This window comes from Cryphonectria parasitica (genome assembly GCF_011745365.1).
Source record: "Cryphonectria parasitica EP155 unplaced genomic scaffold M406scaffold_4, whole genome shotgun sequence".
Lineage (NCBI taxonomy): Eukaryota > Fungi > Ascomycota > Sordariomycetes > Diaporthales > Cryphonectriaceae > Cryphonectria > Cryphonectria parasitica.
In genome coordinates, this window is record NW_024468912.1 from 976131 (window position 1) to 1001497 (window position 25367).

The following is a 25367-nucleotide window of genomic DNA, read 5'->3' on the forward strand; positions in this document are numbered from 1 at the left end:
TGGCTTAGCTGCAGGGCATTTATCAGCCACGGCGGTTCTTTCAGATTCCGTACAACAATCGTTCACTTGAGGTGCGATTCTTCTGCATCCGCCACATCCATTCCTTCACACCAACCACGCCGTCGAATCCTCCAGAGCGGGCACAGCAAGATGGACCCAAACGATCAGCCCCCAAGCATGCCAGATGCTCCCGACAAGGAGAAGATGGAACAGGTATGGCTAACTCAGCGCCCCTCGGGTTCTGGCTCGCCTCTCACTTGGCCCACCAGTGATTAGCAAAGCTGACATGTTTGCTATATAGATCCGACAGCGTCGCCTTGCCAAGCTTGGATCCTCAGCGCCTGCCCAGCCAAAGGCAGAAGGTGGTGACTCAACATCAGATAGTCCTGCAACCTCTACTCCGACAACACCGGCGCCTGGCGTTGTAAAGACAAGCGAGCCCGAGCCGAAGCGAAACAAGATCAACATCACACCCCAGGCATCCAGTGCATCATCGACTGGGGCAGCCCCAAACCCTTTCACACAGCTTGGCGTTGGCTCAGGAAGATCAACACCAACCCCCGGCACAACACCAACCATGGCCCCGGCCAAGCGAAACGCGACCGAATCCCCGGAGGAATGGGCCGACAAGACTATCAGCCACATCTTCCGGGTCACGGTCGACGAGTCTCGGCAGACCGACGTCCATGGACGCAAGCTGACGTATCTTCCTGGTGTGAGCGCGGAATTGCAGGAACAAAACCCGGAGGGGCCGCTGCGGTTATCTGCCGATGTCATCGAGCAGGCCATCCTTGAAGGAGCCAGTGCCTTTCCACATGACAAGCCACTGATGGACTATATGTTGCCCTGCTGGAAGCGAGTGGTACAGGCGAGGAAGATGCTCCGAGCACCGACGCCTGAGAAGGAGACCGTCCTGTCAGAGGCGAAGCGTCTGTGCATGAGCTACTGTCTGTTCGCAGTGACTCTGCCAGATCTCTTTGGGTATGTTACACTGCACTGTGCCTTACGTTGCGTTCGTAGCTCTGATGACTCTGTTACAGCCGCGAGTCCAACGCAGACCACGACACCCTTGTACCTTATCTCCTACGAGACATCGACAATGAGCATGGGATCTGCCTCGATTTCTTGCAGGAAGCAGTTGCGCGCTTCCCAGAAGATGATTCATTACCGGAAGTCTTCGTTAAGGCCATGGTGGGAATCAGTACAAGGTTGTCGAAGCTGACCATGAACGACAATTATAAACCTCATGTCAATGTGCGTTCACGTTCCTAACCGATATAATTCGAATAGTGCACTAATTCTTGTGTTTTTAGGCCTTGAAACTGTACTCGAAATTCCCTCCCTTACTTGATGCACTCGCAAGCCATCCAATGTTTCTCATGGCGCAGTCTGCCCCCGGCATTGAGAAGCACAGTCTACTTGGACCGTTTTTCCGGATATCTCCACTGCAGACTGAAGTTACAAAGGTTTACTTCGCCGGCCCCCGAACTATCGACCGCGGCGCGGTCAAAAATGCCCAGAATGCCCTCCAGATTACCATCAACACACACCAGTTAGATCTCAAGGACATCATAAACGCCTTTGTCCGGGCCAGCATCGACACGCGGAACAAGCTTCTCGATTGGTTCGCTTACATAATGAACCAGAACCACAAGAGGAGGGCTATACAGGTGGACCCCAAGGAAGTCGCCTCGGACGGCTTCATGATGAACATCACGGTAGTCCTGGATTATCTGTGCGAGCCATTCATGGACTCTACCTTCTCGAAGGTCGACAGGATCGATGTCGGGTACTTTAGGAGGAGTCCGCGCATCGACATCAAGGAAGAGACCAAGCTTAATGCAGACCAGGCACAGTCGGACGGATTCTACGCGCAGAAACTCGACGGAACTTCCAATTTCATCTCCGAGATCTTCTTCCTCACCTTGGCTGCTCACCACTACGGTAGTGAGGCCACTAATTCCAAACTCAAGAATTTGGAAAAGGACATAAAATACTATGAGAAACACCTAAAAATATTGGAAGCCGAGCGACAGAAATTCATCAACTCCCCTCAGCAGCTTGCGATGTTCGACATAGGAGTCCGACGGCACACAGACGTCTTGGAGAGAGCCATCTCGCTCAAGTACGCTATTGAAGGTTGTCTCCTGGATGAGAAGATGCAGGGGCGGTCCTTGCAATTCATGAGATATGTTTGTGTTTGGCTGCTGCGTGTGGCAAGCCAAACAGACTACAAACCTGACAAGCCACTCTCACTGCCATTGCCAAAGGAGCAACCAGAGGCGTTCAAGTGCTTGCCCGAGTATGCACTGCAGGACGTTCTCGACAACTTCAAATTTGTCTTCCGCTATATCCCGCAAATCATACTGTCTGCCATCGGCGATGAGATGATTGCCATATGTCTCACCTTCCTCGAGTCTTCTGAATATGTGCGAAACCCATATCTCAAGTCTATGCTCGTGAGTCTCCTCTACTCAGGAACTTGGCCGACCTATCATCTGCGAAGGGGCGTCCTGGGCGATGCCCTGACGAATTCGTCGTTTGCCAACGGCTACCTGCTTCATTCGGTTATGAAGTTCTACATCGAGTGCGAGTCCACCGGTGCACACACTCAGTTCTACGACAAATTCAACATCAGATACGAGATCTTCCAGATCATCAAGTGTGTCTGGTCCAATGACTTCTACAAAGACCAGCTCGGCCGCCAAAGCCGAGTTGACCGACAATTTTTCGTTCGATTTGTCAATCTTCTACTGAACGATGCAACATACGTTCTGGATGAAGCTTTGTCTAAATTCCCCAAGATCCACGACCTGCAGATCGAACTGAGGGAAAACCAAAGCCTGGCACAGGAAGACCGTCAGAAAAAGGAGGAAGAACTAGCGTCCCTCGAGAATCAGGCCACATCATACATGCAGTTAGCAAACGAGACGGTGGCCATGATGAAACTTTTCACAAAGGCCCTCTGCGACTCATTCACTCTGCCTGAAATCGTGGGACGCCTGGCTGGTATGCTTGACTTCAATCTTGACATGCTGGTCAGCCCTAAGAGCCAGAATCTCAAGGTGGAGAATGCGAACAAGTACCACTTCAACCCTAAGACGCTGCTTCCAGACTTAGTGGACATTTTTCTGAACCTGGGCAATGCGCAGAGCTTCGTGGAAGCCGTTGCCTCGGACGGTCGCTCGTACAAGGCAGCGACATTTGACAGGGCGTCAGATATCATGACTAGGAGGAGTCTTAAGGCAAAGGAGGACCTGGATGCTTGGAATGAGCTCAAAACCCGGATCGCGAAGACCAAGGAGGAGCTGGACCAGGCCGAGCTGGACTTCGGCGAGATTCCTGAGGAGTTTGAGGATCCGGTCATGGGCATCCTGATGAATGATCCGGTCATTCTGCCATCCAAGAGCATCGTCGACAGGTCTACCATCGTCCAGCACTTACTCTCTGTGGAGCTAGACCCCTTCACTCGAGTACCCATGAAGATCGAGGATGTCATCCCGGCGGATGATCTGCGCCAGAGGATCGAGGCCTGGAAGGCTGAGAAATTGGCGGAAGCCAAGGCGACTAAGAGTGGCGGGGATGCAATGGACACCACCGAGGGATGATGTACGTCTGCTTCGGGAGGAAACGCTGCAGAGCTCTATTAGCAGCCCTGTGTTTTCCGTTATCTGGTCCAGTTATAAACAATGATGATGACAAGACTTGGGTGATATGCATATAGATTACTGGCGTTGGGAAATTCAGGCTACGACAAGTATGACTTCTACGAATTCGTCGGCGGTGAGCGATCCTTGTAAGAGCGATGAGCGCACGGAGCATTCTTTACGATCCTTCATACTGTGTTTATCAGCCCATGCAGCGTTCATACTATGGCAGAACAAGATTGTTCAGGGGCATCAGACTTGTTGATATCCGTGAGCTGTCCGTAGACGAACTGTTCAGGCTGAAAGCAGCTCTCCGGATCTCAACTATACTGACCCAGACCCTGGCCTGACCCAAAACATGGCCTGGCTGACCGGGATGTTGTCAATATTGAATGAGGTGCTTCCCGTGATTATTTCGAGGGATCTGTCTGTCAGTGATAAGCACATACCTGTCCCCAAAACGAGGCCATCCGTAATAGTGCCTGTCCCAAAGGTTGCGACCAGGCTTAGCGCTAATTAGACCTAAGCTCGAATGACATGGCCAACACCTTCCCTCTTCTCATAGAAGATCCGAGTTCTTGCTGTATCTTTGACATCTTGATCGACGGCTTTTCACCAGACCCAACTGCCTTTGCCGCTCCAACACCCCTCCCCAACCCCCTTTTCCTAGTGAATTTCCCAACGGCCGACCTTTCACTATCCAAGTATCTGTCGCGCTGGTGACATCCTGATAGTTACCTTTCATTCCAGGAAAACAAGAAAGCTTGAAGATCTTAGGACATGCAAGACCTTGGGTGGGCTTAAAGGTGTGAAAGCGATTGCGAGATCCATTGCCGAAACTCGGACTAGAGCTGTAAGAGTTTATCATGTGGTAGACCGAGAAGGACTCCAAGGGCTGGTCACACAGAATTTACTAAGAATTTAAGCGCAACACAAACCGAAGGAGTGCAAGGTGATTGCATTACAACAGTAGACCTTGGAAAACTTGAGCTGTTCTGGTGCGCATGGAAAAATATATGCTTACGTACTAGATTCTCTAAGTTAGGGAAAGACTTCCTCTGCCTCCCTTGTCCCCTTTTCTGGCGATAAGTTTTTCTCTCACTTTATCTTCCTCTCTTCTTTTTACGGACCTTGTAGTTTAAGATGAAAAGAATGTGGAGAATAACAATGAAGAATAGCTGAATGAGTGTCTCGGCTGTATCTATGTGTATTGAAATGGGCAGTCTCGATTATGCTGTGTAGAGGCCAGGACTGATCAGCAGGCAGGCAGACCTGTGAGTAATTAGTGATATATAAGCAGCATCGATGATTACTCAATAGTATCTTTCAAATTTAACAAGAGCAAACAAATCTTACGTATAAGTAAAGTGTCTTGCGGCTGAACGGTTACCTCAAGAGGGTTCATGCCATTCATTGCCAAGCATTATCCCTGAAGCACTACACTTAGACCGTCTTGCCTAGTCTATGCACTATAAATAGTAGTAGCACCTAGGCAACGTCGAGCCCTTCCATTACCACAGTTTTTATACAACGTAATCGACAGACACGGGACGTCAGAGATTAGTCACGGCAGAAGCACGTCTCTTCGTTAACCTTCTTCCCAGAATTTACCAAGGCATGCCCACGAGACCTTGCAAAGTCTATTTCCACTAACCAGGGGGACGAAGGCTTGAAACTTATTGATGACGTTCAGTGTCAAGAGTGAGTGCTGCTGAGTGTATGATTGTGTGACGTGAAGCAGAAGGAATTGACTTGGGTGAGGATCTGAATGAAAGATGAATTATGTGTATCGTAGTCGCTGATGAACAGTTAAGTGAGGAGCAACGACGTGCTGCTGGATGTCGATAGTCCAGCTGATGCTCTGAGAAATGTCCAAAGGGTGAGCGTGACACCGTAGAGGGAGTATTAAAAGCTAGGAATGAGAACCGCTGATGAAGTGTGTTGTATGAATGATGTAAGAAAGGATACTTGAGGAAACATGGCGAATACTGTTCCGAAGAGACAAAAATGTTGATAACAATCACTGACTTATGGTACTGAAGAGCACCTAGGTCCAAGCATCGATGAAGGCCAGCGATGAGGTGTAGTAGTACCCAAGTGTATTACTGTGAAGTAATTCTATAGAGCGTAGCTATGTAGTAATCTCATGAAATAGTAACCGCTGGTAATAATCAAACGCTGGTAATAAACAAACGCTGATAGTAAACAAACGCTGGCAATAATCAAACGCTGGTGAAAATCAATCGCTGGTAGTAATGGTTGGTAGTGATGGTTGATAGTAATGGGTGATAGTGATGGGTGATAGTGATGAGGAGTACATGTGTAGACTGATAGGTGGGATGATTTGTTTGAGTAGGGCCGATGGAGTGAGGGACGGTAGGCCATATGAGGTGTTGAAGATGGCCGTCTAGGGGATGATGATCGATTTTTTTGTGTAGCCGAGCAGGGACTTACAACCCTTGCCTCACCAGCCCGCACCGGACACTGGCCTCCTTTCACTGATGGCGCTAATTGGACACACCAGACCGGATTGAAGCTGATGAGGCGAAGAAGCTGCAGTATACCCGTTTTGTATTTTCTCGGTTTTTTTGTTGCTCGGTTTTGTGGGGTATAGTTCCTCCTCTTCATCCCTTCCTCTTTTCCTCTCTTTCCCAAGTGTTGTTTGAGTGGGTGAAGACCTCGGGCTTACTTCTCCTCGACAAGTAAGGCGTGGCGGAAGTTTTTGATGGTCGAGACCAATGTGTTCTCCTTCGTGTCGACATTGTGCATACAGTAGGCCAGCTCGCTCTGGATTTGCTCATCCACCTCCTCGTCGGAACTCGAGGCCGCATTTGTCCAGTCGTCATCGTTGCCCATATCCATGTGTTGATACTCAATGGCGTTGTCCTCGTTCAGGCCGTAGTCTCTTTGAGTATGGTAGGGACCCCACTTGGATATTTGTGTGAGGAACCACATGGGATCGCGCGGGTACAGTGTGTGAGGGCCAGGTGGCTCGCCGGGTTGGCTGTACTCGCTACTGCTGTATGAATAATGACTCGGTGGTGGAGCTGGACTAAGCGGAGGATGAGGTCTTGGCTCGTCATCCTGGCTGTACTCGCTGCTGCTGTATGAACAATGGCCCGGTGGTTCTGGACTCGGCTCCGGAGGAGGCTCTTCTGGAACGGGCTCGGGTTCGGGAACGGGCATGTTCTTGATGAACCGGTCACTGAACTCGCACTAGAATGTGTTAGTGAGGTTCGATGAGAAGGGACCGCGCACTAGAGAAAGGGAGAGAAAACTTACTTGAATTGGTATCTCGTCTCTTCGCCCTCGGTATACGAAATAGTCGAGGTCTTCCACTCTATCTGGAGCCATATTGTTAGACATCTGGGACTGGATTATGGTCAAGATGAGGGATATAGACTTACTGACGCGCCAGCGACGTACTCGCTTGGCTGGGCGCAACACCCTCAGTTGCGCCTGAAAACGGTCGAGCTTTGCTCTGCACCGTTGTTGCCAGAACCAGACCCTATCAGACAGCCGAGCAGCTGTTTCAAGGGGGCAGTTCTGGTGACCTGTGATTACATTTACCATGTTGGAGTATACTTGTAATAACAGGGGGAGGGTGAAGAAAAAAGAGAAGACAGAAGGAGACGAAGATGGGATCCAGAGTTTTCTTATATAGAGAGACTGGTGTATTACATTTTGGTGAGTTCTGTCTCGTCCTTGAACATCACATGAAGAGCTTGTACTGTTTGACCTGGTGTAAGGCTAGAAGTGAAGGTGATTCACTACACGCTGCGCGTGCTCGCCCTAGCCTTGACCACAGATCAATGAAAAACCAACACTAGGATCGATCTATGGTGAAGCTATTCATAATCGGTACTTGCATCTTATGACATTGAACTTGGCTTGAGTCTCCTAGTGTTACTGTATAATCATTTTTAGTGTGTAAATTCCTTTTCAGGAAATAAGTAGTGTAATATGAAAACACTTGCTGTTGCGCTAGGCGTATGTCCTCAGTAGAAGCTATGGCAAGTTACTACTTCACGCTATTCAAGTGTCATGATACTAAAATGAAGCCCCAGGAGATACTAGTACTATGTCTCTAGATAGTTTAGTCCCTTGGAATCTACAGAAGCTTCAAAAGATCACATGCACCACTTGCCAAACACTCTATTATCATCACTTATTAATTAGTGCAATTTATGGCAATCGCCCCGGCACTAGGATAACTAATGCATCAGAAGAGCATGCCGAGAACACCATGAGTCAGAACTCACTATATGACGATGGTGAACACCTTCAGACTTGGTTCTCGAACGTTCTCTCGGTGGTTCTTCGTAGCTCTCAAAGAGATACACGAATGAGTCCCGTTACAAGTCAACATCATCAAGACCTAATCTGGCCATAAACATGCGATCCTATTTCAAGATTATGATCTCCATCTGTCCTACTTAGAGAGACATGATAGGTAGTGAATCATAGATTAATGATGTGCCAAGAGGGTTAGCTCCAATGTGTCATGCGTAGGAGCGCAGCTGTGGCTAGACTTCAGCAAAGAGACACGGTGATGTTCTGGACGTGGTGCTTTAATCACTACTTGCTGACGCTCTAGTGGTACACATTACGTCCAAGCGCTGGCCCTGATAGCAATCGATGACAGATGAAATCAATGAGATGGAATCAATGAGACCTGAAGTCTTGTTCAATATTTTGGTAAAAAGTCAAAGTGAAGGCATTCCCATGGACTTGTGTATAGCAGACGCTTAGTGTAGGCGGTCGTTTCTCCGTTTGCGATTCTATCTGAATCAACCAGAATGAAAAGAGCCCGATCTACAGATCTTTGTTGCGATAATTTTCATCTCAAAGCATGCTGCAAAAGAGAGCGGATATGAGGCGAGAAAACCAGGGCAGAAAAGGGTGGCCTGCAGGACTGATTAGCTGTTTCTAAATCCAGTGCAACATGCTCCACGACTAGTAGTAGTCTTTAATCTGAGGTAGTGCACAATTTGATTTGTTGATACATGTACCAGAGAAAGTGTTTGATATCCCCGATCTCTACCCGCTGAACGCGAGTGGAAAATAGATAGTTGTGTTTCCAGGAGAGAAGCCACATATCCCGGCAGAGCACTGTGCACGCAGAATGTGTGTAGGATTTTTGCTTCTGCGCGAGAGCCAGGTAGCATCCAGCGGCTTACTCAGTTCGAACTGGCACAGGCCAACAACAGACAACAGGACGATACCAGAAACTCGTTTGTGCGCTCTTCAATGTAACATCTCTTTCGAGAAGACCTTACCCTTTCCTCTATAGTCACAATGAAGATAGGTTCTAGGCAGGGGTTGAAACAGTCTACTCCCTACTTCTCGCAGAAGGATTGCGACACACTCTCATTTGCGAATGAGTCCTTTCCCCTTGCGGATGAGTTGTGGTTGTAATAGAGCTCCAGCCGTCTTACGGCCCCCAGTCAGGGAGTGATTTTTGCGAAGGTCAAAGCGGAAATGTTGAAATTGCGCGATGCAGGAATCATGGACAGGGCGTTCTTGGGGGCTGAAGCTTCTTCATGTAATTATTCGGCTATATTGTCGCCCGACGCAGGGTCATTTTAGCAATCAGTGTTGTTCAGGAGAAAAAGAAATTTTGCTTTTGAAAATCCCGTCTCCCTCGCGACTCTCGGTATCTGTGCACCTTCTACAATTTAATCATTAGCTCACTGTGTGCGCAGCAGGGCATAGACTGATTAGGACCTGCGCATTCATCATGTTGTTTCTCACAGGTCTCGTTTTGTTATTTCCATTAGTATTTGCTGGCAACGGGACATGCTACTGGCCTAATGGAGACCAAGCAACAACCGATGTGGTATGCCCATCACGATCCGATCCGAACCACAGCGCCTGTTGCTTCACAAATCATTACTGCCTGGAGAATGGGCTATGCTATGAGCCGGTCACGATGACCATGTATCGCGGCGGTTGTACAGACCAACAATGGAATTCAACATCATGTCCGCAGTTCTGCCTGACCAGTTCGTCTCTGCTCCTACTCCAGAGTTCCCTTTAGTTTGACTTGCGATGGGGAAACAGTGACTGACTCGGAACGGCACGCGTAGTATCTGATGATGAGTGCGGTGTAATGAGCTGCAACTATGGTCTCGTTGCCTGCTATGGAGGCGACTGCACAGACAACTTTACCATCTCAGCTGGCACGCTGCAGTATAACGAGGCAGCAGCGTCAGACATGGGAGTACTTGCAAGCAGCACGGCAAGGCAGGCAGCGGTCACTATAACTATGTCTCCTTCGTCCTCTGGAACTGTAACAGCGAAAGAGACAGTGCCAGGATCAGAATCTACGTCGGCGACACGTGCTGCTTCTTCTTCTCAGTCGTCGACTTCTTCTGATGAGAATATCTCACCTGGTGCAGCGGCTGGAATCGGCATCGGCGTCGGTGTTCCACTGGCGCTTGCGGTGGGAGTCCTAATCATGATTCTCATCAGAAACAAGAAGAGACAAAAAACGTACCAAGAAGCAAGAGATTTGTCAGGTGAATTACAAGGTACAGCCCTCTGGAGACTGAAATCGACGGAACAACTTCCCCCATCTGTACAGCGCGCCCCTCAGCCTGTGCATTTATCACCAAGCGGAGCATTACCATCATCACCTGCACCACCGGCACCACCGGCACCACTTGAAATGATGGCTTATGAGCCTTCTGAGCTCTTTGGAACATCTGTGCCAGCAACTCGGCTCCACAGAAACACACACCTAACTGATATAATTGTTGGTGAGCAACTTGGGCATCTCCAAACAATGCCAGTGACGGGAGATCCACAATATTCATTCAACGTCCTGCAAGGGAGATAGGTTAGAGCATCCAAGAACGATTACTCTGTGTATCATCAATTTGTCGTAGTGGCAGGAGAGTACCATTCTTGTGTGCAAAAAGAGAGACGGAAAAGTAGAAATTGTTCGGGTTATTTATATAAGGTTGTTCCCGGGGGTGGGTTAATGCCACGATAAAGTACACAAATTACTATTTATAGTTTAGTGTCGATACGCGAAGGGATCCCTGGCTATGATTCGTATTGACTTGGCGGTCCCTCACGCTGGGCACCCATCGACATCCACATCCCTTCATGCGCCTCTTGGTGTGCATTGGATGACGATTTTTTGTCGACAGCCGCGTCTACACAAACCCGCTTCCACTCGGAATTTCATACTAAAAATTCTCTCTCACACACTCTCCCTCCCTCAGCCATGGTAAGGTAACCCAGAACCCTCCCTAGGCAATAGCTGGTTACCCGTAAGAGGGGACATGTCCAGCTGGGCACAACAACAACCCACTGCACAGGTCACAAGATGGACAACGAAGTTTCCATATCGACATCCCCGCTCGAGGTTGAGCTTGAGCGCTCCGTCTCCCAGCAGTCCATCAGGTCGAGAGCCTCCCAGAGGTCAACAACATTCCGTTCGACCAGCAAGAGGAAGAGGATGCCATCCCAGCCTGGCAGCTCTGCTTCCTCGATTGCTCCCTCCGACAAGTCCTTGACCTCCTTCCCCTCCTTCTCTCCAGAGTCACCCCACGACGATGAGCCTCCGATGACTCCCACCTCACCCACACCAGTGCCAGTGCCGGTGCCGACTGAGCGAGATGAACCGAGCACCCTAGCACCAAGCGCCTCGATCCCGAACCTCCTCCTGCAGATCTCGAAGCCAGATGCCCGCACCCGATCGACCTCGTCCATCGTTGAGACCCTGGTCTCCACTGCGTCAACTGCGCCTCGCTCTCCTACTCGACCTCGTACCGCAATCTTTGACGACGACGCCGCGCCTCTGCTGCAGCAGTCCGTCCCTGGCGCCCTCCATCTTGCAGATGACGCACATATACAGACGCTGATTGCGCGACATGGTGCTGTGGGGCTGGTGCGCTCAATAGCCGAGGATCTCGCCACCCGCGATGCCCAGATAGCAGCTCTACGTCGGCGGGCTGATGCGAGGGAGAGGTCGCTGCGCAAGATTATCCTCGAATGCGGGCTGTCCAACATGGATCTAGAGACAAGGCTGCGCGCTATTGAAAAGGAAGCAAAGTCTTCGGGCGGGAGGAAGGGAGGTGTGGAGGACATGGTGGGGGAGGCCATGTCGGACGACTTCGTCCCCATCGGCGGCAGCGGTCTTTATGGCGATGAGATCGACGCGACGATACGAGCCAGGGCGATCTCGAGCTCAACAAACGGCGATGCTGGGAGGGGGACTGCACGAGGCTGGAAGGACTTGCTCTGGGGGACAAATCGAAAGTCGGGCAGCCGGGCAAACAGTGTCAATGGAGATGATGGAAAGCAGACGGTGATCAAGCCGGCGCCGTCTCTGGAGCGAAGACCCATGATCCAGGAGGACTTGTTCAACCCGCCAGAGGATCAGGCGCGAAGTGCCAGCCGCGCTTCCAGCATCAGTTCTGTGAGCGGGAACCGAAAGACATCTCTCGCGAGCTCGATGCTGCGGCTGGTTGCTGGAGGGACTCCTGTAGCAAGAGATGGCGACTCGAGAGGGAGGGCCAACAGCTCGGTGGCAGGAGGCTCCGTTCGGACACCATCAGCTTCGAGTGCCAAGACGAGCGCGTCGACGAGGGTTGTACCAACCCCTCAGGGCCCTCCTCCCAGGGGGGCTCTTGCTGCCATGCGCCGCACAGCTACTCAGCACAACATACAGACTACGAACTCGAGAGGCCAGCAGTCAGAGAGATGGGACACCATGGCGTCAACACCTCACACGGAGATCAATGCACGCCAAGAGAGCTACGGGCCTGTTGAGATGGACAGCATTCTACCCCCTGAGGAGCAGCCGCCAACCTTGACGCGACTCTACAATAACTACACTGGATCTGAATACCTCACTGATCGATTTGGATTTATCTATGACCAGCGACGGAAGAAGAGACAGAGAGAGGCACAGCAGGTGGCCAAGAAAACCAAGAGAGGCAGCCGCACGGAAATGCTCACCAACAGTCGGTTCACCTTGCCCCCAGCCTCTATGGATGATCTCGGCAGCACGAAATCCGAGGGTGGGAGCGATGGTCGGCCAGATACACCGTCCTCACTCGAAGACCACGAAAAGGCCAGAAAATGGCAGGACTATCTCAAGATTGCCACTTTTCCCACGGAGCTTCTCTCGCACACCCCATCCATCAGCGCACCCACCATTGAGGTTTTGGAAGGGGCCGATCTTCTAGAGATGCCAAAGTCGCCGCCTCTGATCACCGCTGAGGATGATCTTGGCTTCCTGCCGTCTGCGAGCGCTGCGACTGTAGCAGTGAGCGAGGAGCCTGTCACCGTCAACGAAGAGGCGTCCTCGAGCAGCCTGGCTAGAGAGGACGTGGAGCCTGTCAGGATCCTTCTTCAACAGCTCAGCGATGTACACGATGGGCTGCAGCGTGAGAAGACGGTACGGTGGAACGACTTCCTGCGCAAGGTCCGAGCCGAGCGTCGTCGCGAGGGCGAGGCAGCCAACGCTTCTGCCGCCGCCGCCGCCGAGGCACGGTTTCAGAAAGCGACCGCTATGATGCCCGAGGCGCGGGTGGCTGACGGCGAATTAATCGGCGTTGCCAACTGGGCTAACAAGGGCAAGGTCGGACGAGCCAAGTGGGGTGAATTCAGCCGGCTCGTGCTCGGTGGCATACCTGTCCTGATGAGGGCCAAGATCTGGGCTGAGTGTTCCGGCGCAACCAACCTGCGGGTACCAGGCTACTACGATGATCTAGTCGCGCGGCCCGAGTCGCAGGATCACCCTGAGGTGGCCCAGCAGATCCGTGCTGACATCAACCGCACGCTCACGGACAACATCTTTTTCCGCAAGGGCCCGGGTGTACAAAAGCTCAACGAGGTGTTACTGGCGTACTCGCGTCGCAATCCTGAAGTGGGCTACTGCCAAGGCATGAACCTGATCACTGCCAACCTCTTGTTGATCATGCCCTCCGCCGAAGAGGCCTTCTGGATTCTCACGTGCATGGTGGAGAAGATCCTGCCGCCCGGCTACTACGATCACAGTCTTCTGGCGTCTCGTGCCGACCAGCAAGTCCTGCGCAGCTACGTCGCCGAAGTCCTGCCCCGGCTTTCTGCGCACTTTGACGACCTTGGTATTGCCCTCGAGACCATGACCTTCCAATGGTTTCTCTCTGTATTTACAGACTGCCTCTCCGCCGAGGCGCTGTTCCGCGTGTGGGATGTGGTGCTCTGCTTTGGCGATGGATCGACGTTTCTATTCCAGGTAGCGCTCGCGCTGCTCAAGCTCAACGAGCAGCAGCTTTTGGGCTGCCTCACGCCCGCAGCTGTCTATACCTACATCAACCACCAGATGACCAACCATGCCATTAGTATTGACGGGCTGATCCAGGCAAGCGAGGGCCTGAGGAGGGTTGTCAAGAGGGAGGATGTCGAGGGGAGGAGGATGAAGGCCGTCGAGGCTGAAAGAGAGCTGGTCAGGCAGAGGGAGGAGAGGCTCAAGGCCTACCAAGACAAGAAAGCGGCGGCGACTGCCCCATCACCGGCCGTCTTGGAAGAGGCTCGGGAGCCTGCCAACCTTAAAGAGGCCGAACTCGTCGTTGTCGTGAACGAACCCGTGGAGGCTCCACCAGAAGCGAGCGAAGTGGCCCTAAACGATTCCTTGACTCCTCCTGGAGCGGCGGCCGAGGACTTGGTTATCGAGGAGCAAGCACCAGTCGAGGAGGAAGACGCTGCAGCGAGCGGAGAAACGACTTAACGAGAATATATATTGAGGCAAACTTCCATGAAGCGTCATTTTGCTTGTCGGCCTTCGGAATATCACGAACGCGTCACGGCAACTGTGGAATTTCTTTCCCTCTGACCCCATTCTTCATCTCCAGCGTTTCAAATGGAGCTCTTGGATGGAGACTTGGGACTACTTCAACGTCATCTATGATACCCCTGATCCCGTTTTTGCCCATATAGTATTACACACTGGTACATGTTGGGATTGCATACATCAACCGTATTTTGCTTTGTCTCTGTCAGCACTGTGTATTTTCCAGCCACCTATAGCATTTGGCGAAACGGCTTCTTCCGCATGTTACATCCAATCCCACGTGGTTGTTTTGTGTCGATTTGTTTTATCCGGCTGTCGGGCGCTCTGCTTGTTCAAGTTCCGGGTGGTCGCGCTTATCGATGTCGAGATGTGCGGGATTGAGCACGCAATTTAGGGATCCCCCTCTGGCCCCTCACCCAGGACGCAACCCCGAGTTACGTTCAACATACGGCAAATGGCAACAACACGATTCGTCAAGGAGAATCTGCTCAGAGGGCATCACATCAGTATCGACCTTGATGAGCAAACTGAACAATTCGGAATCCACAATTAGGACCTAAGCCTTGTGGAAGAGACTTCATATGGCACTGCCTTGGCAGACGCCTAAGTGTGCAAGAAGAACAGGGAAAGGAAGAATGAAGAAATAAAGGGATTTTCAGCTACCTTGGGCATAACACGACTTGTGCCACCTGCGGCGTCCACCCATCGATCCATTGTCTTTTCATGCCAAGCCTAAGTGGATAGGATATCGCCTCGGCCGTCGTTTGCGTGTACTCGCGCAATATTGCACAATTGAGCTGGAGAAATACAGTGGTACTCTTGCATATGCGTCCCCATACCCTCGGGACCGTCTAACCTCAGCCTCGAGACAATAGCTTCGGTATCTCGTCCCCGGAGGGATCTAGGCCTTTTCTTCCTTTGCTTTCTCTTTTGCCTCAACCAGCCTGTCGGTGTCGATGGGGTCGCCTCCTTCCGTGCAGCTTCAGCCTCAAATTGGCTTGCAGGCGACGCCATTGGCTTAGATGACCTGGGAAGCCTAGATTCCTACCAGAGCTTTTCAAAGACGCTTGTGTGTGTGTAGAGGGTGGATCCTTTACGTTCTCGAACGCTTTGCGAGGCGATTCCATGGTATTGCTCAAGGGGCTGCTTGTATTGTCATCCATCAATATCACGGCATGCTGTTCAAATTGAATTCATTTAGCCACGATGACCTCCTCATCCACAGTATTTCAACTTGTCCCCCGATTCTTCGACGGGCTCGCACTCGCCACGTTCACCGGAGTGGCCAGGGGTTTGATCCTGCACAAAGAGGCCAAGATCTGAAGCAGGTATTATATCTCTTCAAAAAGTTGCACACAATTATAGTACGAGTCGAGACTGTGGCCACACTTTGTTCCATTCCTAATACGACGTTGTGCCCCGTCTTGCTTTCTGATATCTCGTGCAGTAATGTCACCTTAGCCTGGATCACACCATTTGCATCCCCTACCCGCAGCCCCATACCCTTGCCACTCACCACGAGGGGCCATGAAGGAGGAATTTAGAAATTTCTTTTGGCTACGCACATCGTGCACATTTCTACGTCGGTGAACCAACATCCTATTATACCTCAGGGGCAAAACTATAAACAAGATGTTCTGCTGCTGCCTTGCTCTGCCTCAGAGGTGAACGTCTTGCTGCTCTCTTTGCAACTTCTCATTCATTCGGAATTCCTTGTCTTTATACCAAGGGATTGCCGACACCTCTTTGTCGGTAACAACTCTTGTGTGCTGCTGCTACTGCTGCTGCTGCTGCTGCTGCTGCTGGGCTGTTTTTCCTTTTTCTGAGGAGGCCAAGCCAGAAGGCCATCGTCTAACCCACGATGTCTATCGCACCGCCTGCCGAGTCCAGCATCTACGATGCCAAGGACGTCATGTTGGCCAAAGGCCAGATCGTGGAAACTCATTCTACCGGGTCCTCCGCAGTACGACTTGGTGAGAGTGAAGGAGGTGTGTGGGCGTCTGGTGGCAATATCGATGCATACAAGCCGATAGCCAAGTATGAGGGTGCTCACCGGTATGACCCGAGATATGAGTGGACTGAGCGCGAGGAAAAGAAGCTTGTCAGAAAGGTATGCGCCTCTCCTCATCTGTCCTCCTCAAATTTGTTAAGACCATTTGCAAGATGTCTGGAAGAGAAGGAACTGCGTCTCTTGGATCAGTGACAAGGGCTAACCGGTGTCTTCTTCACTTTGCAGCTTGACTACAAGATTTGCTTCTTCGTCTGTGTGATGTTCTTCGCCCTGCAATTGGATCGTGGCAATATCACTCAGGCTCTGTCGGACAACATGCTCGTGGATTTGGATATGATCACAAATCAGTACAACTACGGCATGACCATATTCTATCTATGCTTTCTGTGCGCCGAGTTGCCATCACAGATGATCTCGAAGAAACTTGGCCCAGACGTCTGTAAGTCAGCCTCGCTTCCCAAGACTCTTATCTTTCTCTCCAAGAAGACTTGGTCTACTTCAATACAAAGAAGGATATATCTTGCTTCATCACCGGTTCTTTTCTCTGATTTCTTCTTTCTCCTCCAATAGGGATTCCCATCCAGATGTGCCTTTGGTCCATTGTAGCCATCTGCCAGTGCCGCCTCACAGGCGTCAAGACCTTTTATGCCACCCGAGCCCTGCTGGGTCTCCTCGAGGGCGGCTTCATCCCTGACTGCGTCCTGTACCTGAGCTTCTTCTACAAGAGCAAGGAGCTCCCGATCCGCCTGAGCTTCTTCTGGGGCGGGTACATTCTGACGCAGATCATCTCGGCGCTGCTGGCATACGGTATCCTGCACCTGCGCGAGGTGACGGGCTGGGCGGGCTGGCGCTGGCTGTTCGCCCTCGAGGGCGGCCTCACCTTTCTGATTGGCGTGTTTGCCTGGTTCTACCTGCCCCCCTCGCCGACCCAGACGGCCTCGTGGTTCCGCGGCAAGGACGGCTGGTTCTCGGAGCACGAGGAGAAGATCATGGTGAACCGCATCCTGCGCGACGACCCGGCCAAGGGCGGCATGCACAACCGCCAGGGTCTTACCCTGTCCCTGCTGTGGGAGGCCCTCTGCGACTACGACCTGTGGCCCCTGTACCTGCTGGGCCTGACCTGGAGCATCCCCGCCACGCCCATGACCGCCTACATCACCATCGAGCTCAAGGCCCTCGGCTTCAACACGTTCGAGACCAACCTGCTGACCATCCCGTCCTACGTGCTGTTCGGCATCCAGCTGCTGTGCTGGACCTGGGTCTCGGAGAAGTGGAACTCGCGCATGTGGATTGTCATTGTGTGCCAGATCTGGTGTTTCCCGCTCGTGCTCGCCCTCGAGCTCCTCCCGAATGCCGCAAGTCCTTGGGCTTGGTATGCCTGTGCCGCTCTGTTGATTGGCTATCCTTATGTCCATGCCATTCTCGGTAAGTTTTGCTTCTTCTGCTGCTATGTCTCTCAAGGTCCATAAACCAGTCAACTAACATGGGGACTGCTCTCACCTAAAGTCGCCTTGACCTCGCGAAACGCTGGCTCCGTCCGGACCAGAACCGTTGGTAGTGCACTGTACAATATGGCCGTGCAGGCCAGCAACATTATTTCCTCGAATGTAAGTCTCTTCCCAAACCCCGCCCCCCCCCCCCCCTTTATATGTATATATATGTATATATATATGTATTTTCTCAGAAAGTGCATCGAAAGGGTTGTCAAGTATTAACTAAAGTCTTTTCTTCACTTCAGATTTACCGCACAGACGACGCGCCCAAGTACCGCAGGGGCAACAAGGTGCTTTTGGGAATTATATGCTGGTCGGCCGCTTTGATTATCTTCACCAAGTTCTACTATGCTTGGAGAAACAAGAAGAGAGACGAGAAGTGGAACGCCATGAGCACCGAGGAGAGGGATCATTATCTGAACACAACGACCGACCATGGAAACAAGAGGTTGGATTTCAGGTTCGCACATTAAGTAAACACATAGACGGAAGAAGACGCATGTGCACGCATAGAGTGAGAAACTCATCAGGTTTCAAAGAATTTTCATAGGGGGGGTGCAATACCATTTCATCAAGTTCATTATCCAAGACTTTATTATCAAATATACTCTCCAAGTTCAACCCCCGCCAAACCCATTATGCATTCATTGCAAGTCATTCTGCAGACAGTATGCTGAGAGAGCGAATCATTGCTTGACGAGGCTAAGAAGGGGAAGGGAAAAACAGAAGCTGATAGCGTGTACATGCTTCATAATTGGTTGTGTCGGCTCCATTGGACCTAGACCTCACTCCTAATAATTTGTCGACCTAGTGAACGCCACATGACCCGGGGGTATATCAAAAGCCTTTTCCATTTTCCGAAATTCGCGTGGTGTTGTTTGGTGGAAACCGTCTGAGCGCCAAACAAATGTAACATGGGGGAGAAAAAGAAGAAGAAGAAAAGAGAAGAGTTCCAGGACAGCCCACTTACAACATGACTCTATGCATGCATGTGTGAGATGGTATGCTAGTGAAACTTTTTGCTTCACATCACATCCGTGCCCGATCAATTTGGTCGCTCAGGTAGCGTTCGGCTGCCGGCGAGCCCGGTGCAACACTGGCTCCTCTTGAGGCGGCCGCCGGCTCGGGAGTGGAGCCTGAGGCCTCGCCACTCATGGCACCGAAGGTATTCTGTCTCTGCTGGATGCGGCCCATGCTCCTAAGCCATCTGACCTGCATGTCGAGAGACGCGATGCGGGTGTTGAGCTCATGCTGACTCTCCTCCAAGGGCATAAGCCTGCTCTGCATCATGACGAACTGGCGTGCGTCCTGGGCGTTGAGGTGCTGTAGCAGCTCCGTGGCGCGGGTGTCGAACTCGGCCAGCAGGCCGCCCCTGACGGCCTCTGAAAAGTCGGGCTGCATGGCGTGCTCCCGCATCTCAACAGTGGCCTTGAGAGACAGATTCTCACGCTCGAGGGCCGCCAGCCTGTCCACGATCTCGCCCAACGTGGCCGATGTCGCCGCCAGCTGCCGCGTCATCTGTGAGTTCTGCTGGCGCAGGGTGTCGGCGTCAATCATCCTGCCCATCAGGCGATCCTCGAGGCGGCTGAGCTGGCCGTACACGCAGCTCCGCTCATGGTCGTAGAGAGCCCGGCGGGTGTCCCTGGCCGAGCAGCCGTTGACAGCGAACTCACAGGCCGTTGGCTCGTCCAGGCAAGCCTCCTGGTGCTCGGCAAGGTCCTCGCGGGCAACAGCCGCCCCACAAGCCATGCACGCTTCGATGACCTTGGTACAGTCGAGGGCTAGATGCTCCTTCTCGGAAGCCTTGAGAAACTGCTCGTCGCAGAAGGTGCAGCGGGTGTCCACGTGCAGACACACCTTCTCCTGAGCCCCACGGTGGACCAACTGGTCGCAGTCCCTCATGACACAACGGACGCGGGTATATTCGCAGTGTCTGCGCATGTGTCCTTCAATGTCCGAGCGGGGACCGGTCCAGGCGCAGAGGCGGGGGTCATTTGGACACTTGACACGGAGCTGGCCGAGCATGGCGGTCAGGACACGATCACACGGCCTGCTGGCACGTCTGACGAGCGATTGGCTGGGGCGGTTTGACCAGGGGTTGTAAGTCAAGGGCGTCCTGCAGATCGGACAGGGCGTCTCGCGGTGGCCATTCCGAGGCTGGATGGCGTGTAGATACTGATCGAGACAGGACGAGCAGAAGACGTGTCCGCACGGGTTGGTGGACACGGGTTTGTGGAAGGGTGTCCTGCATATGCTGCAGTGCAGGTTCTCGTCGACCATGTCGATGTACTCAAGGCCCTGCCAGTCGATAGGCCACTCCATCTCACACTCCTCGGGCGATCTGGTGGGTGGTGGCGGCGTGTTGGCACGTGGCGTGCTGGGCGTGTTCGGGGCGGCATCGGTAGGTGGTGGCGAGTACATAGGAGTTGATGAGACAATCGGCGAGATCATTTCAGGATTGTCTCGGATCGGCGCCGGCCATTGAGGGCTGCTGGTACCATACGTCCACGGTAGGACGGCCGGCACATCTTCGAGAGAGAGCACCGGTGCACCCTCGTTGTCGCGCACCGCGGTATCATCTGCGTCCTCGTCCGTCGCGGCAGGTGTGTTTGGGGGAGGCATCTTCCGGGAGGAGATGGTAAGTAGGCCGGATGAGATAAAATCAGGTTTGTGTGATGACTTTGTGATGACGAGGCAGCACCAAAGAGTACAGCGCAACGCAACGCAACGCAATGCTACGCAATGCAACGCAGGGAAATCCTCTCCCTTGCTCTTATGATGATGATGAAGAGCCCAGCCTGGGGATCCGCTGCCCAGTGTCAGTGGTCGGACCAGGCCACACGCAAGGTGAGCCAGGTAGACCAGTCTCAAGGAGGGAAACGTTTTAGATCCAGGCAACCAGACACCCGTTGACAAGAGTTAAAGAGAGATGATGTTCAGGAGTCTTCGTGTCCCTTTCCACGAGTTTCGGAAAGTGGTAAGAACAGAAACAGCAAGTGCATGTGGTGTTGTGCAGGTGGTTGGGGGGTGTTGCCGTTTTCCTTATTCGGATTGAGGTGGGGAAATGAGGCTGCACCCTAACCCTCCCTGGCCTTGACGTTGTGCCTGACCAATCAAGGCATACGATGATTAAATCGCCATCTTGAACCTGTTTGATGTAGAGTGAGTACATCATTCAAAGGGTGGCTTCTTTGTCTGACGATAAAGTTCCAGAAGAGGGAGGGAAGGAGGAGGAGGTAGTAGGAATCCTCGCTTTTTTTCTCTGGCAGCCACGAACCCACCGTCTTGCATGCTATCGAGAGAGAGGAAGCGAGACAGAAATATCCACAAAGTATTCATAGAGGATATTCTACTATAGAAAACCCCCTTTGGAAAATATAGCTGAGTAAGTAATAGAATCTAGTGTCTGTGCCTCGAAGGTTATTTTCTGTAAATCACGTGCTTACATGCATGTGCAACTGACTCCAGCCAGTGCTCCGTTTCCAACCTGCAGGCCATCGGGAAGTAACCACCAAGTTGCTTTTGCTTGAAGAACCAGAGCACTGCCATCTCTTCTCCTCACAACATCATGTGCGTCGTCTACGCTGCATCACGCTGGCTGTAAACATGGGAAGCCCCAGACCGGCTGAGCCACCTTAGCTTCTGTTGAGCTACTGGACGAGCACGTTTAGAACTCAGTCTTGCATATCCAGACAGCCCGCCGCTTCCCAAGACTTACGAGTGCCTCCGACTTATCGAAAAGAACAGCAAGCCGAATATGAACCAAGCAGCCCTTCGAATCCATCGTCCGCCGCCACATATTATAACCCCCCCCCCCATCCGGGAGCAGAGAGCTGCGCCCGTCTTCCACGTGCTCGTCTATCTGTCTCGACAACCATTCCTTGCGCTGTCTGCAGGTAGGCTGGGAGACAGAAGATAACGACAAAACCACCACTATGACACGCAGCGTGTTCTTTCGCGCCGAGAGCTCTTGCGAAACTCGTACATATCCTACATGTTTCCTGGCTACGGCTGGGACGAGGTCCCTGTGCCGGATCATAGGGGTTACAAGTCGCGAATGAGGACAACGAGGAATGCCTTATGATGTGGTGGAACTCTATAGCACTAGCTGCAGTCGAGAACGGTTCAGAACAAGGTGGATCAGGTCGCTCTGATGGGCATGGTCAAGAAGATGGTCTCGAGTGGGCAGATACGGATCGTGCCGTTGCGGCGGTTCGTGCTGGCTCGTATTGACTTTGCCGCGATGGTGGAGTTTTTGCTCTTATTGTTCCTTGACGTCTGGGGTGATATTGACCTGAATGTACAGGGCTTGGCCGAGGATTTTGACGACAGAGACATCTTGGTGAAGGTCTCTCTGGTGAAGAGGACAGAATCCATTTTCCAGCATTTGAGAAACTCTCGCGCTTGATGGTCTCGCTCTCGAAGCTTCTCAAGACAGCACAAACCAGCTTGTGAGTGTCCTCTTATCTACATTGCGACTTTATGGACATTGAGTGCTGACGACGATAAACCCGACTTAACCAGAAGGACTCATGGTTTTTCGATGAAGCCTCTGAGGAGAAGTGGATATACCAAGATGTGTATTTACTGCAACAAAAGTTTACTCAGTCCATCCACAGATCGCCCGGCATTCACCCTACCTGCAGTATGTACTACCATCACTCCAAAGACAATTGTTTGAACATGTTCACCGGACCATAATGTGACTCTGGAAAAGAAAGAGAAAAACTAATAAGAGAAAAGGACATTGAAGACAACCAACACCTCCAACTAGATTTCCAACACTCCTCAAATCTTTGAGAAATGAATACTTTGCGTATAACAATAGCTCAACAACCCTTGCTTGCCCATCTCGCCTCCCAACCCACTGTCCTTGACACCAGAGAAGAAGGCGTTCTCGTTGGGCAGCTCGAACGTGTTGATGTACACGGAGCCGCACTCAAGCCTCCGCGCGAAGCTCTCGGCCCGGGCGATGTCCTTGGAGTATACGGCCGCCGCAAGGCCTGCGTTGTCCAGATTAGCACGCGCGAGGACATCCTCCTCATCACGCCATCTCAGGATGGGAATGATTGGTCCTGTTATCTCTGAATCAGTTATCGATGTCCGAAAAGAGGGTTGGTGGGGGGGGGGGGTGGAGCTGGGTGGGAGGGGTGGTGAGACCCGCGGCAACCTTACCGAACTGCTCCTCTTGCACACAAAGCGCGTCCTCAGGCGGATCGATAATGACAGTGGCGGGGACCCAGTACCCCTTCTCAGGAACCGTCTCCTCAAAGCTCTCCGTCTTCAGACCTCTCTTCTCCGCGTCTGCAAGCATACCCTTCACCGTCTTCAGCTGGGTCTTGTTCGACACGGGGCCGAACAAGGACGGGGCTTCTCCATCGCCGACGATGCGATACTTCTCTTTGACCTCGGCCTTGAACTTCTGTAGGAAGTCGTCATAGATGTCCTCGTGCACGTAGACCCGTTTCGTGGCGACGCACATCTGGCCCGCGTTGAAAAAGCTGCCTGTGGCGGTCTTGGCGGCGGCCTCGGCAACATCGACATCCGGCAGGACGATGGCGGCGTCGTTGCCAGCGAGCTCAAGGGTGAGCTTCTTGAGGGTCCCTGCGCAGGCGGCCATAATCTTCTTACCGACGGCGATGGTGCCCGTGAAAGAGATCTTGGCGATGTCGGCATGGGTGGTCATGAGGGCGCCAAGGTCCGCGTCACCGTGCAGGCCTTGAAAGACACCGGGCGGGAGGACGGTCTGGCACAACTCAACGATGCGGAGCACAGCGTACGGCGTGAAGGGGGAGGGCTTCACGATGACGCAGTTGCCCGTGATGAGGGCCGACGCAATCTTGAGGGTAGAAAGGATTACGGGGAAGTTCCAGGGGCAGATGGCGGCCACGACGCCGAGGGGCGGGTGAGTTGCTATTATCTTGACCTGTTCATCTTCGTGCTGCACGTGGTCCTCGAGAGCTTGGCTTGCTGGACAGAAAGCGTGTCAGTCCCCCTTTTGAAAAGTGGGTGCGGGGACGAGACGCCTGGTCGGAAGAAACTTACAGATGACCTTGATCTGCCTCGTCGTGTTCCCAATTTCAATCTGACCCAGCAGCACAGACTTGCCCGTCTCCCTCCTCGCGAGGTCAGCCAGCTCCGCCGCATTGGCCTCAATCACCTCGACCATCCTGGCCAGCGCTGCCTGGCGCTCGGGGATTGTGGTCTTTTTCCATGTCTGAAAAGCTTTGTTCGCCGCCTGAACTGCCTCATTCAGGTCCTCTGGGGTTGCGATAGGCACATTCCACAGCGGCCGCTCGGTGCGCGGGTCAGTCACCTGGTGAAAGGTAGCGGCGGAGCGCTTCTCGCCATTGATGATGTTGTAGAATTTTGATACGTTGCTGGCTTCATTGCTGCCCATCTTGATTTGCTGCTGCTGCTGCTGCTGGCCCGTCTACCGACCAGGCTTCGTCGTGATGATGTTTTGATAAGTTGGTTTGTTGATGAGCGGGATTAAAGATGCTGTCGTCTATCACAGTATGTTTGTCATGACTCGGATGCAGAGAATCGTGATAGCAGTGAGAGAGGGAGAGGAGGCGGGGGATTTTATTTCGCATCTCACTTGTCTACTTTTCTTTACACTATTCACATACTATAGCATATATATCCACACCAACAGGCGCTTCAAGGTTGCATCGCATCAAGAGTGGCGCACATGCCCCGGGGATCCAGCGTCCTTTCGGTTGCGGGTGACAGCGGCTCGATGCACACTCATGCATCCGTTACCGGGGGTTTGGGATAATGACTAGCATAGTACAGTATGTGCATATACACTTACTTGCTCTTGGAGATAATTCGCCTTGAGTGTGCCGATAATGTTTACTACTATACATGTACTATTGCACGGTACGTAGAGTCGGAGGCTATTCTGCCCAGTAATTTACCAATCTTGTTTTTAACCTTTCGGCATGTGGGCTTGTAGCTGACCTTAGTCCAGCGCGAGTTTCAAGGTTTGTGGGTAAATATGCTGCCGCAATAATGCCGTATAAGGTCTGCATATCGTCGTGGTTTGCCACGCTTGGCAAATTAATATGACGACGGTATCAGAACCAAATTCCTGACGGAGCCCAGATCAGCATAGTAGTTTCATGGTGCGTGTGAGGGGAAGATACCCGGGGATCCGATCTTGGGAAGGGCGAGTTTGGTGTGGATGAATGGCGTGCTGTCATTGATGCCCGGGGAGACGCAAACCCTTATAACAGGGACAAGATTTTCCAACAATCCTGCTGGAGTAGACGAAGGTCTAGACTCGAGCATGAACATCCTGTACTGTGTTATGCTGTCGTACCATAGTACTATTCAAAACTGAACGGTCGACTCCATCGATGATCACACGCCCTGCTGAAGGGGCTCCATCCGAGAGGAGGAGCACCAAGGATGAAATC

At 52.2% G+C, this 25367-nt stretch overlaps 6 protein-coding genes across 6 annotated transcripts; 3 read left to right on the forward strand and 3 right to left on the reverse strand.

Moving 5' to 3' along the window:
• Window positions 1-79: 79 nt before the first annotated feature.
• On the forward strand, window positions 80-3877 carry M406DRAFT_276166 (uncharacterized protein). Its single transcript, XM_040918271.1, has 4 exons — window positions 80-213; window positions 302-981; window positions 1041-1254; window positions 1389-3877. The coding sequence occupies exons 1-4, from the start codon at window positions 151-153 to the stop codon at window positions 3606-3608; spliced, it is 3177 nt and encodes a 1058-aa protein (XP_040776454.1). The 5' UTR covers window positions 80-150; the 3' UTR covers window positions 3609-3877.
• A 2455-nt stretch (window positions 3878-6332) lies between these two features.
• On the reverse strand, window positions 6333-7220 carry M406DRAFT_329400 (uncharacterized protein; the record flags this gene model as incomplete). Its single annotated transcript, XM_040920422.1, has 3 exons — window positions 6333-6863; window positions 6930-6991; window positions 7055-7220. 3 exons carry the CDS (start codon window positions 7218-7220, stop codon window positions 6333-6335), a joined length of 759 nt encoding a protein of 252 aa, XP_040776455.1.
• A 3841-nt stretch (window positions 7221-11061) lies between these two features.
• M406DRAFT_11331 (putative RabGap) lies at window positions 11062-14109 on the forward strand (the record flags this gene model as incomplete). The annotated part of the gene is made up of 2 exons (XM_040915368.1): window positions 11062-11259; window positions 11377-14109. Coding segments are annotated over 2 exons (2931 nt in total), but the record flags the coding sequence as incomplete, so codon positions are not given.
• Window positions 14110-16337: 2228 nt separating this feature from the next.
• Window positions 16338-18416, forward strand: M406DRAFT_60210 (uncharacterized protein; the record flags this gene model as incomplete). Its single annotated transcript, XM_040924672.1, has 6 exons — window positions 16338-16372; window positions 16420-16549; window positions 16676-16889; window positions 17021-17875; window positions 17957-18057; window positions 18189-18416. The coding sequence occupies 6 exons, from the start codon at window positions 16338-16340 to the stop codon at window positions 18414-18416; spliced, it is 1563 nt and encodes a 520-aa protein (XP_040776457.1).
• A 556-nt stretch (window positions 18417-18972) lies between these two features.
• Window positions 18973-20565, reverse strand: M406DRAFT_329403 (uncharacterized protein; the record flags this gene model as incomplete). The annotated part of the gene is made up of 1 exon (XM_040920423.1): window positions 18973-20565. The coding sequence occupies one exon, from the start codon at window positions 20563-20565 to the stop codon at window positions 18973-18975; it is 1593 nt and encodes a 530-aa protein (XP_040776458.1).
• A 2166-nt stretch (window positions 20566-22731) lies between these two features.
• On the reverse strand, window positions 22732-24343 carry M406DRAFT_256927 (aldehyde dehydrogenase; the record flags this gene model as incomplete). The annotated part of the gene is made up of 3 exons (XM_040917135.1): window positions 22732-23018; window positions 23119-23904; window positions 23968-24343. The coding sequence occupies 3 exons, from the start codon at window positions 24341-24343 to the stop codon at window positions 22732-22734; spliced, it is 1449 nt and encodes a 482-aa protein (XP_040776459.1).
• Between the last annotated feature and the right edge of the window lie 1024 nt (window positions 24344-25367).

Excerpts from the sequence above, each read along its gene's own strand:
- M406DRAFT_276166 (XM_040918271.1), top strand. The coding sequence starts at position 151 with ATGGACCCAAACGATCAGCCCCCAAGCATGCCAGATGCTCCCGACAAG. Across the intron at positions 214-301 it reads ACAAGGAGAAGATGGAACAG|ATCCGACAGCGTCGCCTTGC; the intron begins GTATGGCTAACT and ends TTTGCTATATAG. Across the intron at positions 982-1,040 it reads ACTCTGCCAGATCTCTTTGG|CCGCGAGTCCAACGCAGACC; the intron begins GTATGTTACACT and ends ACTCTGTTACAG.